This window comes from Schistosoma haematobium, chromosome 1 (genome assembly GCF_000699445.3).
Source record: "Schistosoma haematobium chromosome 1, whole genome shotgun sequence".
Lineage (NCBI taxonomy): Eukaryota > Metazoa > Platyhelminthes > Trematoda > Strigeidida > Schistosomatidae > Schistosoma > Schistosoma haematobium.
The window spans coordinates 68,484,204-68,501,719 of NC_067196.1; the positions used below are offsets into that span (position 1 = coordinate 68,484,204).

Below are 17,516 nucleotides of genomic sequence, written 5' to 3' on the forward strand. Positions count from 1 at the left end.
TTTGAACAGTTCTACTCAATTCTTTTCAAAATTATGATCACTTATTAACTAACTGATATGAAGTTGTAAACTTTTCTTACAGTTTTATAACCTTTGGTTAAGGGTGATGGAGAAGATTTGTAGTTCAGGTGGATGATTTTGATGAAATTTTGTTCTCTGAGCTGGATGGTTTGGTCGTGGAGCTTTCATCGTTCTTCTGAACGACATCATCAGCACAAACTTCAGATAGAAGTTAAGTGTTCGAATTCCTCCATGTTCGTTTCACAAATTGTTCTGTACACCTCGGTGTTGATTGGTTCTTATTGACCTTAAATTTATCATTGTTTACTTCCTTATTTTGGTTGTGTCTCCCATTGGTTTGATTTTTGTTCCTATATTTATGCATGATTTTTCTGATTGGTTGATAAATTGGGTTGATTTCAATATGCTTGTTGATTGCTGATTGACCTGAGTGCCAGGCTTCTAAAAATTCTCTGGTGTTTTTGGAATGTCGTTCAGAAGAACGATGAAAGCTCCATGACCAAACCATCCAGCTTTTCTCACCTATAAGTCAAACTTCATATGAAAATATCAAGTGAATAAATAAGGAAGGTATATATTTTTCTAATTAGTTCATATGTTTATTTTCATGTCATATTTTGTATTATTACAGCATGACAGCATCATAAGAACAGTGTGAAATATGTTGATATAAATAACTCAAAATATATATGGATAATGAACTTGTTATTATATAAGAAGATCAGTATTATTAAAAGTAGTAATAATATACAGTACAATTTAATTATATGTAGGAATTCACTAATGTTTATGGTATAACATGATTTGAAAACTATCTTCTACTCAAAGAACTAATTAGGTGATGACTTCATCTAGTTAATAATATTACAAGTAATTGTGTAAGGTATAATTAAGAAGAAATGAAAATGTCTTAGTATGACCTTAAAAATGTTAAACTACTACTGGTTGCTATAAGAGACTTTTAAGTCGGTTACTTACTAAATGTTGATAAAAGTCGTAGGTATGATGTAAATTAAAATCTCTTGGGTGGAGTTTCGTTCTCTGAGCTGGATGGTTTGGTTATGGAGATTTCATTGTTCTTCTGAATAACGTCATCAGCACGAACTTCAGGTAGAAGTGAAGTGTTCGAATTTCATCATATATGACTCAGCTTGTCATGTCGTCCATCATATAATGTCTTCTATAATTAGTAACAAGCCTACATATTCTCTTTCAGAAACCTTTCACTGGCTGTATATCTTCTTAAACTGATTTAATGATACACTGGTTTTATTCAAAATATAATGAGTCAATTCAGTGACATAATTTATTTGTAATCATTTATGACCAAATTCCTTACGACACCGGTGTTCATCACTAGTAGAGGAGCCTACAATATCTCAGTTTACACACAGTAGCTGTTAGGTGACCAGAAGCGAAACAGAATTTCAAACTCAGATTTCCTAATAGTCTTTTTAGAAGCTTTGAAGGAGTAAATGCTCCACAAAAGCTATAAATTCAAGAAACGCAGTAGGACGGTTACGAGATGTTACGAAAAAAATTTATTACGGCTATGAGGTTTCAATGGGTTTCAATAGATCTCCTTTCTAAATGATCATAATATTATGTATAATTCCATGTGTATACTAAAAAATCTAGGCATGTTTTCATAGTTCTGTAGATGCAATTGGAAAATCGCATTTCTTCTATACTCACATATCTAGAGTCATAGATACATCACATTACATCAAATATTGTTTTGAATATTAATGGATATTCGGATCATGAATGCGCATTGTTGAGGAGTTTTATAATAAGATTAAACAGCCGTCTACTGCTTCCAGGCTTACAATGATGGTCTAACACTGATCGATTCATGATTTCAATTAAAACTCATCAATCTCTATAACCTTTTACTAATAGATATTCATCTCTTAAACTAAAAAGCTTAAGTTCAGTTATGAGAAAGATTATTTTTCTCATTGTTCTAGCAATTCAGAAGCAGAATACAACAGCTAGATAGTCAGTACCTAGTTAACTTCATAGTATGCTTACATCTTTAAATCTTTAAATATCTAACAAAATTTCTGTTTAGCATTAAATCAAAATTATTATTATGATTATTGTATTATATAAAATGGATATTAGAATGTACATAAACAAAATCGATTGTTCGCAGCAACTACATAAAACGTACATGAATACATACAAACTAATACACCGTATTTACCGTCTATTACCTGACCAACAAATTACATAACTTCTAAATGATCAATTTATTAAAGGGATGAATTGTTAACGAATGGCATTACATAAATAAATAGTATACTGAAAATAATATATACCTTTTAACACAATGATTTTCAAAATAGATACTACTTAATATAAGTATAGTGAATAAACAAAGTATTTAGACAAATAGTGAAAGCATTCAGCCCATCAAAATGATTTAAATTTAATTCTTGTTAGTTAAATAAATGATTCTTTAGTGTTGAAGATGAAGTTCAATAAAATTATGGAAATATTTTTAATATTTAACGATTTAAACAAATTTTATTAAACAAGCATGTAATCTTTAAACCACATAAAAATTAGCGCACACACGAAGGAAAGAGGAATATGATAGTTTAGTGAAAAGCCAAGTGGAAAAGAATAATAAAATAGTGTACACGAGCATTTCATCCTAATATGGAACTCCTCAGCAGTACTCATCCACGATCGTATACGCAAGACTTGAACCTAAGACTTTCGGTTTCACGTGCGAACGATTAACCTTTAGACCACTAAGCATACATCCAACAGTGTTAATGTCTAACTTCAGTTGATCCACGATCTTGCTCAACCCTTCATCTATTGCCTGAAGTGAATAACTGTCTCCACCCGACGCGGATTGAACTCCACTGGTCACGGCTTCTCACTTGAACTCCAGGAAATCTATCCTGAAGCTAAGATATTGTTTGAAATGATTATTGTCTTATATGATGGTTAACTTAGGGTGTTTACGTGAACATGTATGCATCACTGACTGACCTTAGTTAAATAATAACTGAAAAACAGAGCAATACACAGCTGTCTAGTACTTCTTTAATAGATCACAACTAGTTACAAAAAGTAATCCTTAGTTTATGTTATTTTACGGCTAAATGTGTATTCGAACGGGAACATAAATTTGCATTGGTTTCAATTTATCATTTCAGAGGAAAATAAATAAATATTTACACACTTACATGGTTGTGGTACAGAGTATAAATCTCCAAGTAGGAATGGAAAAGCCGGCTCTATAGGAGACTGAGATAAGTGGGCAGTTATTAAGTTTTGTGATGCTAAAAATCGTTCAGTAACTCCTTCAGTAGATTGTGATGATGGCGATACACTATTAGTATTAGTTTTGATCAATGTCTCATCAAATGGTAAACTTGCCGGATCTGGCTGAAGAGTATAATTTAATCGTTCCACACCTAGTTTGCGTCCTTTATGGTGTGTAAATTGCCAGATAACCATTCGACTATGAGCTAATATGAAGGACGGAAAACAAGTTACCATATGAGTAAATTAATTTTGAAAATTTAAATATTTTCTCACGTTCAATTACACTCAGTTTGCAAACGTAAGAACTTAGAGTAAATATATCTATATTTTTTAATAATTATCGATCAATACACTAAAGGAAATAAGAATATAAGCAACCAAAAAGAAACGAATAAGATATGGAAATTCACTGAATTTTACAAGATAAGAACATTGAATGCTGTGAATTGTAATACGCCATAATCATTTTCTTTGTCAGACTGTTACCCAAACCCTTGATAAAAAACGTCATACATTTCTATTTCGATTTGTTTTGTTTATTCTCATATTTTCAACCAAAATAAGCAAGATTAATAGAATACGTTTTAAAAGTTGATGGTCAGTTGATTGTTATGTAGGTAGAAAGTTAATCAAATAAGATATTCATGTAGTTAGATAATATAATCAGATCCATTGGTCTGACAACATAAGCAACATCCTGTTGTGTTATAGAATAGTCTGACTTCCAACTGAAGAGGAAATTACTAAAAGGCGGTGGAGGTGAATAGTGCGCACATTGAGGAAATCATCAAACTCCTTCACCAAACAAGCCCTAGCTTGAAATTATCAAAGCAAAATAAAAAGTGGCAGACCAAAGGATACATTACGCCGGGAATTGGGGGCAGATATCAGAAGAATGAATAGAAATTGGAAAAAACTAGGAGAGCCCAGGACAGAGTATGTTAGTGGGTAACATATACTCCACAAGTAAGTAAGTAACAAGATTAATAAACAATTCAGGTTGCCAAGAAAATACTTTGTTGTCAATGTCAAAAAAACTGGGATAATACAGGAGAAACGAAGAATCATTGTCAGCTTGACATTTAACTACATTTGTCCCAGAAAATCTTAAAAACCAACATAATTATTATTATGAAAACTGAATCCTGCTAGGAAAGTTTTGAAAACCAAGAAGTAACATATAGATTATTTAAATTTCTTTAGAAATTCTAAGAAGTGTGCACCAAGACAAGTACAGAGAGTTGAACTCCTTACTCACAGGCTATGAGGAATGTAATTTTTTCAGACCACTAAACTGTGATCCGATGGTATTTTCACTGTAGCTGTCTTTCTTAGGGTAACAAACATACACAATTGACTCTTAAATTTGAGCAAGATATACATTTGATCCTTAATGATTGTTAGTTATGCTCACAATCAAAGTGACTCATTATGTGAGATCTTAAAGGTTCAGTACTCCAAGTATATCTAACCTTTGTGTAGTCCGATTTTATGTAATTACTAGTCAATCAAATTGGAATCGTCTAATAAGTACGAATTTCATTAATAAGTATTTATTCATTGCACGTCCCACTAATGTTTGTTATACGTGTTTCACCCTCGATTTTTTTGACTGATTATATGTACAATAATTTACGTATCTAAAAAAATGTAGTTTTAAAGACCAATTTTCACTTGCTTTGACTACAGTGATGCACAAACTAAGTTTCTACAATTTTGTGGAACATGTTGGCAAAATCAATCCTAAACTGACTTTTAATAATTCTTCACATGTAATCTACTCTTAAGAAGTTACCTGAATGGATACTAATAATGTTAAAATATAAATAGGTTTTAATTATTATTTACAGGTTCGATATGATAACAGATTGGAAAATATCAAGTCTAAAGAATATAAGGCTTCAACTAATAAGCAGATAAATTTCCAACTTCTACTCCCGACTACTTCACAGCCAAACAAGTACACTCTTCGGACAACATAAGTAATTAGAAATAACTTTCATATACGAAGAATGAGAAGCTGAACAGCCTTAGACGTATTCATCAGTAATACCATTTTTAAGTAAGCTCAAATAGATATGAACTAACACTCATAAACTATGAAAAGATAAAGAAAGAAACGTTAAAATAAAAACAGAAGCTAAATTCATTTTGACATGTGAAATTTGATGTGGAGCTTAATTACAAAGCCTTTAGTAATTTTCATTTAATCCATGTATGTTCATGTTTCCATGTGGATAGTTTTGCACTGTGTTATGTTTAACAATAACATTCAAGAAAAAAAAAGAGAAAAATCAATTTTCAAACTAAGCAGTTGATAAAATTAATCAATAAACTTTGTTTTCATCAATAAGTATAAAACTCATATCAATCATTCGATGAAATTCAGGAATTAATTAGCAATGAAAGTTTGAAATGGGACTAGAAAATCTTTCAGATTAGAATAGAAATATCAATGAAATCGATTGATCACTTAACAATTCATACATCCAAACAAAAACAAAAAAAACGATTCTAGAAGTACAGTGGCTATAGTCTAAACTACATGTTCATCGTTTTTGAAAATCATCGATAAAACGTGTTTTTTTTGGTTCATTTTTTAGTGACTGAAATCAAAAACGTTGCAAATGATGTGTTTTAGTGTTATCACGAACAATATATATATTACTAAGAAGTGTTAAACACAAGTGTTTAATGCCAGAACAGATGGATTAAACTGCAAAATCGTGCATGGAGGACAGCTCACAAACTCGTTCGAAGTAAAGACCGGTGTCAAGCAAAGTTGCTCACTCAATAAACCTTTCTCTTTCTCTTGGTGATCGACTGGATCATGAAGATGTCAACATCTGAAGGGAAGCACAGGATACAGTGGACATCTAGGATGCAGCTGGACGATCTAGACATCGCAGATGATCTGGCTCTTCTATCGCACACGCAATAATAAATGCAGGAAAAAACGACCAGTGTAGCAGCAGCCTCAGCAGCAGTAGGTCTCAATATACACAAAGGGAAAAGCAAGATTCTCACATACAACACAGCATGCAACAATACAATCACAATTGACGGAGAAGATTTGGAAGATGTCAAAAACTTTACATATTTGGGCAGCATCATTGATAAACATGGTGGATCTGATGCTAATGTGAAGGCGCGGATTGGTAAACCAAGAGCAGCACATCTACATTTGAAGAATATCTGCAACTCAAAACAACTGTCAACCAACACCAAACTCACAATTTTCAATACAAATGTCAAAACAGTTCTACTGTTTATTAACTGTTGTCTACACAAAATACTTCGGATCCGTTGGCCAGACACTATTAGCAACAACCAACTGTGGGAGAGAACAAAACCAGATCCCAATGGAGGAAGAAATTAAGAAGAAGCACTAGAATTGGATAGGACACACATTGAGTAAAACACCCAACTGCGTCACAAGACAAGCCCTCACATGGAATCCTCAAGGCCGAAAGGGAAGTGGAAGACCAAAGAACACATTACGCCGGGAAATGGAGATAGACATGAGAAAAATGAACGAAAATTGGATGGAATTAGAAAAGAAGGCCCATGACAGAGTGAGTTGGAGAATGCTGATAGGCGGCCTATGCTCCATTAGGAGTAACAGGCGGAAGTAAGTAAGTAAGTATGTAGTAAATTATGTAGGCTGATGTTGACATTATTTGATCAATTTTGATTGCATGGGACATGCCTCAATGCAGTGAGGTAAGAAAATGGAAAATAATGCAGTCGTAGCTTCCCAAAAAACGAAGATATATATATATATATAGTAACTCATTATAGAGAAGTTGAGAACAGGGATATTTGACTAGTCGATGCATACGACCAAACTAGCATTAATATTTCCAAAGTTTCAGTTGTTGAAGTTATAAGTTGTAAAGAAATACAAACATTAAAAGAATATGCATTAATTAGCTAATATAATTGTTTTTAAATATTTTTAATACATAAATCGATAAACAGAATTGTTTATAATACATTACTCTTACATTTTATTGAATCTAAGCATAATGGACTCGATAATTGATCTTCAGAATTGAGTATATTTAAAAATTCTTTAGATAGTTCATTTCTATCATGTTGATGAATTTCATAAATCAGATTTAATTGTTTGCCAAGTTCTGGTGGACAACTTTACAAAAAATTACAAGTAAAAAACAAACATTATTGTTACTGTCCATTGTAAATTTTATAAATATATACATCATACACTGTATGACAATAAATTAGAGGTGTATAAACATTATAATCTGAATCGAATATATTCAACTGATAAAGAGGTTTATTATAGTTTAGTAATCGGTTAGCATTCATAGATTTGTGAACTGGAGGATTGATGAATCAAATATACAATTGGTTTAATTCTGTAAATCAATTTAATCACTAGGTGATTCGAACTCGAATCGTATTTGTAAGGCAATGTTTGTCAAGTAAATGCTAGTACAAAACCCAGGGTGATATCCACTTGATAATTTTCTAAGATTACTTGACAACAGACTTAAATCACTAAGATATGCAGTTCCTTAAACTAGTGGATACACTGCAACTTGATTGATAGGATCCAATTAATCCTAAAGACTAGTCAATATAATATTAATTACTAGACAGAGATTATTTATTTTAAACTCACCATTTCTTTAATTGGTTGAGAACATATTTTGCTGTTGTTAAATAACTAGGTGGTACTAACTGACCAATCCAACAAAATGCTCTAATAATTTCAGCAGAATCTGTCATTGGATATTTGGTATATTGCACTAATAATAAGACACCTTGTGGACGTAATGAATTTAACTGAACTGGAACTTCAATGAGATGACCTTCTTCCATAACTTCACCACGGACAATGAACATACGTGTAGTGAACTTGAAATGGGAATAAATGCAAAGTTTGATTCAGAAATATGCAGTCAAATACATTTATCATAAATTTCTGCACGAATATAATTATGAATTTAATTGAATCAAAACAATATGGTTTATATCACTAACATACTACGACTGGAATCTGATCTTACCCACTCTACTAGTTGAATAGAAACTCATTTTCTAACGCACATCGAAATCTTGAGTTTTATCGTTGGATTAGCCACTAGTAGATTATGAATAAAAGTATGGATATTATCTAATTTTAAGATGAAAACTGTTTCATTTGCTTATGAAAGAAGATCAAACACCTAAGAGTCAATAACAAAGACTAATTATTCGAATATTATTTAGTATTTTATACTATGACAAACGAATCAATGGTTTACACATTAGTTGCTTTCCATTTAACAACAGATACTGAAATTAGTTGACATTGTATAACTGTTTTATTTTAATTCAAAACTTGATATTTAACATGGAAAGAGAAATAATATCAGAAATATAATTAACTAACTAAAGTTGGCAATATCATGTGCAACCCCCCCCCCAAAAAAAACAACAAGGAAATACGGTTTCACTGTTTTAAAAGTAATTGAATAAACAAATGACTATTAAAAATTATTAGTTTGATTATGATTTCTGATTGATTAGAGGTTATAGTTATATCTCAACTACAACAGGTGACAATACATGTTTCTTAATGAGTCAAAAAAGTATTTCTAATCGGTGGAAATCCAATATCATTTGTGATATGAAAATGTATTCTTGTTCGATGGTTAACATTCATTAAAACTGATAAACTTATCCATTGGTAACTGGTTTTAAACAAAACAAAATGTAATTTAACGTTAATAAGTTTACTCATAAATTATCTTTTAATTCATTCTAATGGTTGAAATCATGAATCAATCGAAGCTAGACCACCATGGGAAACCTGGAAGAACTGGACGGCCGTTTCGTTCTAGTATGGGACGCCTCAGCATTGCGCATCCACGATCCCACCCACCCCAGTGAGATTCGAACCCACAACCTATCAGTCTCGCGCCACGCGTTTAACCAACTAGAACACTGAGCCGGCATCCAACAGTGTTAATGTCTAACTTCAACCAATCCCCGAAGTTGCTCCACCGTACACCATTGTCTTCAGTGAGCTGATATCTCACAACAGACCTGGTTGAACTTCACTGGTCACGGCTTCTCACTAGAACTTCAGGAAATGCCTCTTGAAGTCAGTCACTAGTGTGCAGATGTTTATTATCAGAAGGGGTTGTGTGTAGATTTTAATCCTAATAGGCCTGAATATTCGTTTTCCTTAGCGTTAACTATGAAATTATTTGAAAAGTGAAAACAAGTTAAGTTTAAATTTCCCATTACTGTAATCATGTAGCAATCAAAATGAAATTTTACCCTTGAAATAAATTCTCAGAACTTACTTCTTTTTGTGCAGTTCTTTTTCCTTCATGCGTAATCATTCGACCGTTGAATAGATAACAAAATACTGGTGGTTCTCTTCCTTCGATCACTCTTATCTAATTATTGTTACAAATATAAAATTAAGGAAATATTGTGTGTTTTTTTACTCTGAGGATTTTTTATTATTAGGAAAAGAATGATGCCATCAAGTGGATAAAATTCAGACTTTTGTTAAAAAAGGACTTTTTACCCACCATATGTCTTACAAAATATCATTTATTCTGAGATATTTACATTGCTGCTTTCTCAGAGCTAGCTTCTATTGTTATGTTGAACTACATTATCAGTCCTAAATCCAAATAAAAAGGAATGTCCTAGAGGAATGCCACTACCATTACCAGAAATTCGTATCACTGGCTACTCAATTACTTTGAAAATCCCAATTATTATTTATGATTCTCAAATAAATTATGAGCGATTGGTAAAATGATTATAGTTTCCTCTCAAATTGAAACCATCTAAAAAACCATCGAAAACCATGGAGCGCTAGACAACTAGTTCATCTTAATTAAACGTGACTCAGCTGTACAATGGTCAGTTACTTTCACTAGTCCCTCAGCTATTATCAGTCTTTTGTGAAAACTGCCTGACTAGATTCTATTTTAAACAAGTGAACATACTGAAGTTTTTTTGTTATATCCCGACAAGAATTATGAATGGTAACACTTGAGAATTATCTATGGACCAATACGATACGATAAAGTCTATAGACTGCTCGTACGGGTTTTACGCGTCATTGGTACAGTTGATAATTCACTGTTCTCTAATTGGCGGTATCAATACGTCATATATTGAATGGGGAAAAAAGGCCATAAGATATGACACCTTTAAATTAGATAATGAAAAGAATGCTTATAAAATGTTATCCCTATAACCAACTGTTTTATGCCATATTTCTGTTTCAATTTCATTAACTAAAATATATATCAAACCTTTTTTTCAATCATTTCATTCGTTGTAGTATTAACCTGTTTACATGTAATAAGAAACATTGAACTGTTACTTATTTTGTTACTGTTGTAAATCATGCAGTTTTTTGCTTTGTTCATTATTATTATTAAAATAAAATATATTGTACAATAAATTAATAACCAGTTTTTTTCTCTATAATAAACACAGCTGAAAGTGCCTACTAACTTTAGTATCGCTTTAATAATATGAACAGTATGAAAATATTATATACAGAAATAAACATTTGTTAGCAGTGGAATTAGGAACGCGCGTTTCGTCTTATTTTGGACTCATCAACTGGATGTACTTGCATCCCAGAGCTTTGATGTTCACTCTGGGACTTCAAATAACTAATACGAAAATGAATGAGGTATGCACATTCTCATTTATGCCATACAGTCAAACAATTATTTAAAATTTTACTTTAAAACGAATTATTAATTATTTGAATTACGATATGAGATTTTCAATATTTAAACTCCTAATTTCGTTCTAACTGTTGAATAGGACGAGTAAGTTAGTTACTTACGCCTGCTACTCCCAATGAAACATAGGCCACCGACAAACATTCTCAAACCCACTCTGTTCTCGATCTTCCTTTCTAGTTCTATCCAATTCTTGTTTATTTTTCTCATATCTGTCTCCACTTCTCGGCGTAACATGTTCTTTGGTCTTCCTCTTTTCCTTTGTCCTTGAGGATTCCAAGTGAGGGCTTGTATAGTGACGAAGTTGGTTGCTTTCTTCAATATGTGTCCTATCCATTTCCAGCGCTTCTTCCTGATTTCTTCCTCCTCTGAGATCTGGTTTGTTCTCTCCCACAATAAGTTGTTGCTGATAGTGTATGGCCAACGGATCCGAAGTATTTTGTGTAGACAACAGTTAATAAACACCTGTATCTTCTGGATGATGGCTTTGGTAGTTCTCCAAGTTTCCGCCACATACAGTAGAACTGTTTTGACATTTGTATTGAAAATTGTGAGTTTGGTGTTGGTTGACAGTTGCTTTGAGTTGCAGATATTCTTCAATTGTAGATATTGTTGCTTTTGCTTTACCGATTCGCGACTCCACATCATCATCAGATCCACCATGTTCATCAGTGATGCTGCCTAATCAGTAGGCGGTGTGTATGAAGAAAATAGATATATGTGATTCATTGATGAATCAGTTTGACTCATATATTGAAATAAAGATCGGTGTTTAGGGGTATTTCGTTCATGCCTATTCACTGAGGTTCAAGTGAATATGATAAAAAATAAACTCCTAGTCTGTTATCATTTTATGTCCATTTCGAATTTGTTTAACAGTAAAACTAGTAATATTGACACTAGTGATAATGTCTACATTGTCTAACCGATATCAATTAATTTAATTTATATAATAAATTGAAATATTATTATAAAGAAAAATAATTAACCTGTGGACCTCTTTCTTCATCTAATTCAATAGTCATTAATGCAGCTGCCCCTTTTTCTGTTATTTTACTTCGTGATCCTTGCCAATAGAAATAAGCACAATGTTCACGAACATTTTCAGTTGGACGTTTATTGCTATTTTGTAAACTAGCTGATAATGAAATAAATTAATAAAAAAAATGAGATTCAATAATAAGTAAGGCAAAAGATCAATGATATTGAATCTAATGTTTAGTGATGAATTAGAGGTTTAATACAAAAGTTTGATTTACTCAATAAAAAGTAATTATAAGCCAATATTATGAATTTTCATGTGATAGGTGAATAATTTCTGGTTATTGATTGAGATCATGAACCGAATGATGTTAGATCACTTTTGGAAACCTGGAAGCACTGGTCTAACATCAATCGGTTCATGATCTCAATTAAAAACTTAATAATCTCAACAACCCCTATACTAGTAATTTCTGGTTAATTCGAAAGGGGAGGGGGCTAGTAACTAGACATTGATGTTAATTAAAATAATATTACGGATAATGACTAAACGATTGATACTGTGATTTCTTTTTTATTGTTTTTTTCTAGCCACACATATCTTTGAATTATTTTTCATCGAAAAAAGTCATGTATATTGATGGATTTTTGTTCCTTGAGCTGAATGGTTTGATCGCGGGGTTTTCATCATTCTTCTGAACGACGTCACCAGCGCAAACTTTAGGTAGAAGTGAAATGTTTGAACTTCTCCATATGTGGTACAGGACAAGCTGTGAACCATAAACATAGTGAGAAGAATATTTCCCATAAAAATATTTTGGAAAGGTTTTACTAGAACTCTTCATTTTCTTTATAAATATGTAAGCAAATAATAATTTAAAATTTTCAAGCTTTGAAAATACTTCATTTAGTAATCAATAAGAATTAGACATTTAAAACATGAGTGTTTGTTTTCATCAACAGAACTGTATGTACACTTGATATCTAACACATATTATTATAAGTTGAATGGTAGAAATGAGTATGGAAATGCCTATAAAGTCACTTCATACTTCTTTACGAGCGATATATATTATATCAATCGTTTTTTTATATAATCCCTCGAAGAGTAATGATAGTTAGTGCAGGAGTGATTTTAAAGAAAATAGTGGCGAGACCGAAACGTGGCATCAGTCATGAAATCAATAACTGTTAAGTTGAACTGAGTAATTAGGTGTAGACTAATAGGTTAGTTTTTACGTGATTATCATTAATCAGTAGTCAGAGGCTTTGGATGATTTAGCTCAGAATGATATGACATTGGCTTGGCCCGACCTGTTTTTTTATTGGCTATTCTAAATATTTTTCCTTCCTTCCTTTGTACTAATTAAAATTGAGTTAATTTTATTTGCTTTTTTTCTCTGAAAAAGAAAATGGCTTACACTGAGTCATGAAACGTCAGAAAATTTAATTTTTCTGCTCAATGAGATGTTAATAACAATCTACCCATTGCTAAATTTATTTAGAATTATCAAGTCAAAGCTTGATAAAGATACCTAGTAAAGAATCCTTTAAATTGGCACTTTATTTTCATTTAGATCTTCAGTTTTTAAAAAAAAATTAACCTAGTAATCTTTTATATTCCAGGAATTCATATTTTCTTCTGGAATCATATCTTCTGTATGTATTGTCTTTTACAACCACTAATATTGTTAATAGCCAAAATACTCCAGAATCACGCTGTGTAAATGTCATATAACAACTTGAATCTATGTACATATGTGTCTAGTTCTAATTTTCATATGAATGACTGACTGATACTATTATTCATATCTATATGATTAGTAATTGTCAATGCTTCTAATTTGAATTTGTCCATTAAAGATAGTATTTATGTTGTATTAAATAAACATACGAATAATACAACTATTATTTGTACAGATAACTTATCATTTAGTCGTTTATCAATATGGTTGCCACAGTTCAAAAAGGTTAATGCGTTAGAGTTTAAATGTGATATTTTTAATTTGATCAGTTTTAATACACCAAACACAACTGTTTCCAAATGTGTTCTTAGTTTACAATATGTATATATATATATGTGAACACTTTGGTATCTTGCATCGACTTATCTATGAAATGAAGAACAAGATTAATTGACTATGGTCGTGATAATGGACAATTATTAGTTTGCTACCTGCAAGAAATATAGCTAATAAGCAATTTTATATTTCAGTATAAAAAAAGTAACTTAACTATAACATTGGGAATATACAGTAGGTTTCATTTAATTTTTGTCCATTAAACTAGTTCAAATGATTTAAAACAACATAACACCGGTAATTAATTAGTGAACAGCTGTAGATTTGAAATAAATTCTGTCCATATTTTAGGTTTCATTTAAAACTATCATTCAAAATAATTTATAATTTGTCGAATCATTGAATGAAATATTATTAAAAAGTAGATTAATTATATGTCTACAATGTACATATTGTGAATGATTTAATCGGAAGAGTTAGACTAAAAAGCTTGAAGAATGTTGCCGATGCAGGTAGCCTCCTTTTACTTGTAATTTCAACAATACTCATCTAACATTTGTTGATAATATCATTTTGTAAGCAGAAACGATGAACTAATAAGTTAGAGCATCAGTGATATTTTTAGACATTTGTAATAAACATAACAATGTTAGTTGTAAGGTTTATTTGTGGTGACCAATTATGGTTTGGATAACGAGTGCTAGTGGACGGTCTATGCTCCTCCACGAGGAGTATAAGGTAAGTAAGTAATTATGGCCTTTTATATGTTAATTTTATGTGAAATGAATCAAGTTATGAAAATCCGTACGTATTCATTCATACAGTTAACGTTTTTTAATCACCACAATGTTCAATATCAACTGTTATCTCTTAACTAAAAGATCACAACTTAGATTAATAAATTCATCATTTAAATTATACATGAAACTACAATTCAACGGGGATGTGTCTAGTGATACTCTGAAAGATAGGTTAACGAAAGTAATTGGCACGACATTCTACGCAACCAATCTTGCGTTGATCTTCTCGAGTCAACCAGTGATGTCTACTCAAACGAAGGATAAGTTACCTCAGTTGGTCTCCTCAATGTGCATCTACAAATTCAGCTGCTCCTGTGGCGATAGCTATATCGGGCGTACTACCAGGTAACTTAACCAACGAATGAGTGAACATCTACCAGCTTGGTTTATAAGTAGCTAGATAAAAACAAAACACAGTTCTATCTTGGCACATCTTATTGATAGCGGTCATAATGTAGATAAATCGGAAGCGCTTCGAGTGATCTATCGTATACCTCCATTATTTCCCAACGAAGTTCATTCCCATCTCCTACATATAGCTGAAGCCATAGGAATTTGTACATTTAACCACAATTTATGTGTACCGAAGATATTACGCTACAGTTTCGTTAGAATACTAAACATTCAATCTAAGTATTCTTAGGTGCATGAAAATAACATAACTAAATCTTAATGCTAAATGATTTTAAACACGATGAAAAGTACTTCAGGTTTTGCTTTCTGTAAGCCTGAAGAAAATGAGGCAAAAATCATTTCCATCTTTATTAAATAGATGAAAATTAAGCCTATGCAATTGGTGATATATTACACTGAGAACATTTTATATATTAAAATTTCTATGTATCAATTTTTCTAAGAACAATATATTGATCAGTTAACTACAAAGAGGAAATAAATAAATTTGCAACTCTGCAACTTGTCATTTAATTTCAGTACAAAAATATGAGAACATTGAGATACACTTGAGTTAGCTTAATACACTTCATATGTAAAGCCTCAGACTGAAGGACTATGGGTTATTTACAGATGCGACTTCATGACATGATCCAACGAGGACATACTTTAAATAACTCTGCTCTCATACTTCTGTAGTGGATAGAAATGAAATGTTAGTCTACGATTTTATGGTCAATTACCATAAATGTTTGTCGGAAATAGATGCTGCAATGACGTTAAAATCTTTTCGTCGTCAAAGTCACCATCAACATATTACTTTCAACAATTATAAACGAAAATATATACTTACTATAAGCAATTTTATATGACCATCTGATGACATAAGTATCTTCTCTATGAAATTGTCCATGACTTGTTAAAGGTATTTCGTACCTAGCAAATTCGGAAATATGCCATACACGAAGTTCATTTGTTTCTACCCAAAACTGTCTTATTATACCATCTTCATAACGACATACTTTACCACCACGACCAATGTAACGTCCTTCAAGTGTTAGTAGATTTGGAGGAGGTGGTGGATTATTAATTGCAGTTTCATAGAGTTCATTAGCTGAATATGGTTCCATAGTCAATGAAGCTATAGCAGGAGAACTCTTTAAAATATTCATCAAGAAAGTAATTAGGAAAACTGTGTTTACAAATATGAACATTTATTGTGAAATATATTTTACACAAAATTCACCTACCATCTAAGAATACTGCCCATTCTATAAACTTTAGAAACGAATTGGACAACTTATATACTGCGTACACTGACACAATCATCTGTTTACATGAATCATGAATTTATGAATAGATACTATGTAAAATGACTATCATTTGTTAATCAAGCTTGTAAATGAGTTTTGAAATATTAATTATTGAAAGGTACATAAATGTGAACAATTCTTTAATTCACTTGGTACTGTTTACTTGAAGCTTCCCATTGATTTTTAGGGCTGCAATTGATCAGTCTATTATTGGCATACGTGCATTCTGTGCGAATTGTCTCAATATTGCTATAATTCATAAACATTCTGGGCAAAGATGGATAGTGGTTAGCAGTGGAATCCAGGACGCACGTTTCATCTTATTTGGGATACATTAACTGTATGTACCTGCATCTCATAGTTGATGTTCACTTGGGCAATATCTAGGCAATACGCACAATATGGACATACGCCAATAACAGACTGATCAATTGCAGTCCTAAACATCAATGCGAAGATCCAAGTAAACAATACCGAGTAAACTTAAACTTCACCCCATTTCACAAGCAAGTGACTGTCAGGACTCGGCAGCTAACTAGGCAACACGATGGCGTTTGAAACGAACGGTACTGAGTCCAATTTCTATAATGAACATCACCCCTGAGATACAGGTACATCCATCTGACGAGTCCCAAATATGACGAAACCTATATCCTAGATTCTACTGCTATCCACTATCCATCTTTGTGAATAACTTATTTAATATAAATTAAAACAGTTTACACTGATCTAGGTCTTTTTTTCTATCTATTAACTGATAAATGTTAAATTATTGATCTAAGGAGAAAATCAACATTATCATATTTGAGAAGGGGTTTTGTGGACACTATAGTAATTCCAATAGTTGAGATCATTGCAATTACTATAATGTTTACAAAACCCTTTCTGATATTAATCAACATATGCTCACTAGTGACTGGTTTCAAGAGATATATTCCGGAGTTCTAGTGAGAAACAGTGACC

The 17,516-nt window shown here is 31.9% G+C and overlaps 1 protein-coding gene across 3 annotated transcripts in view; it reads right to left on the reverse strand.

Annotated features, from left to right (window-relative positions):
* Positions 1–17,516, reverse strand: part of MS3_00001958 (uncharacterized protein) — a 94,275-nt gene that overhangs the window by 13,904 nt on the left and 62,855 nt on the right. For all 3 annotated transcript variants that reach the window (XM_051209484.1, XM_051209483.1, XM_051209482.1), the window contains 6 exons: positions 16,094–16,397; positions 12,035–12,183; positions 9,630–9,725; positions 7,958–8,193; positions 7,317–7,459; positions 3,228–3,512 (listed from right to left, as the gene is read on the reverse strand). In XM_051209484.1, coding sequence (XP_051074937.1) covers positions 3,228–3,512; positions 7,317–7,459; positions 7,958–8,193; positions 9,630–9,725; positions 12,035–12,183; positions 16,094–16,397 — 1,213 coding nt within the window. The remainder of the gene's footprint in view (positions 1–3,227; positions 3,513–7,316; positions 7,460–7,957; positions 8,194–9,629; positions 9,726–12,034; positions 12,184–16,093; positions 16,398–17,516) is intronic.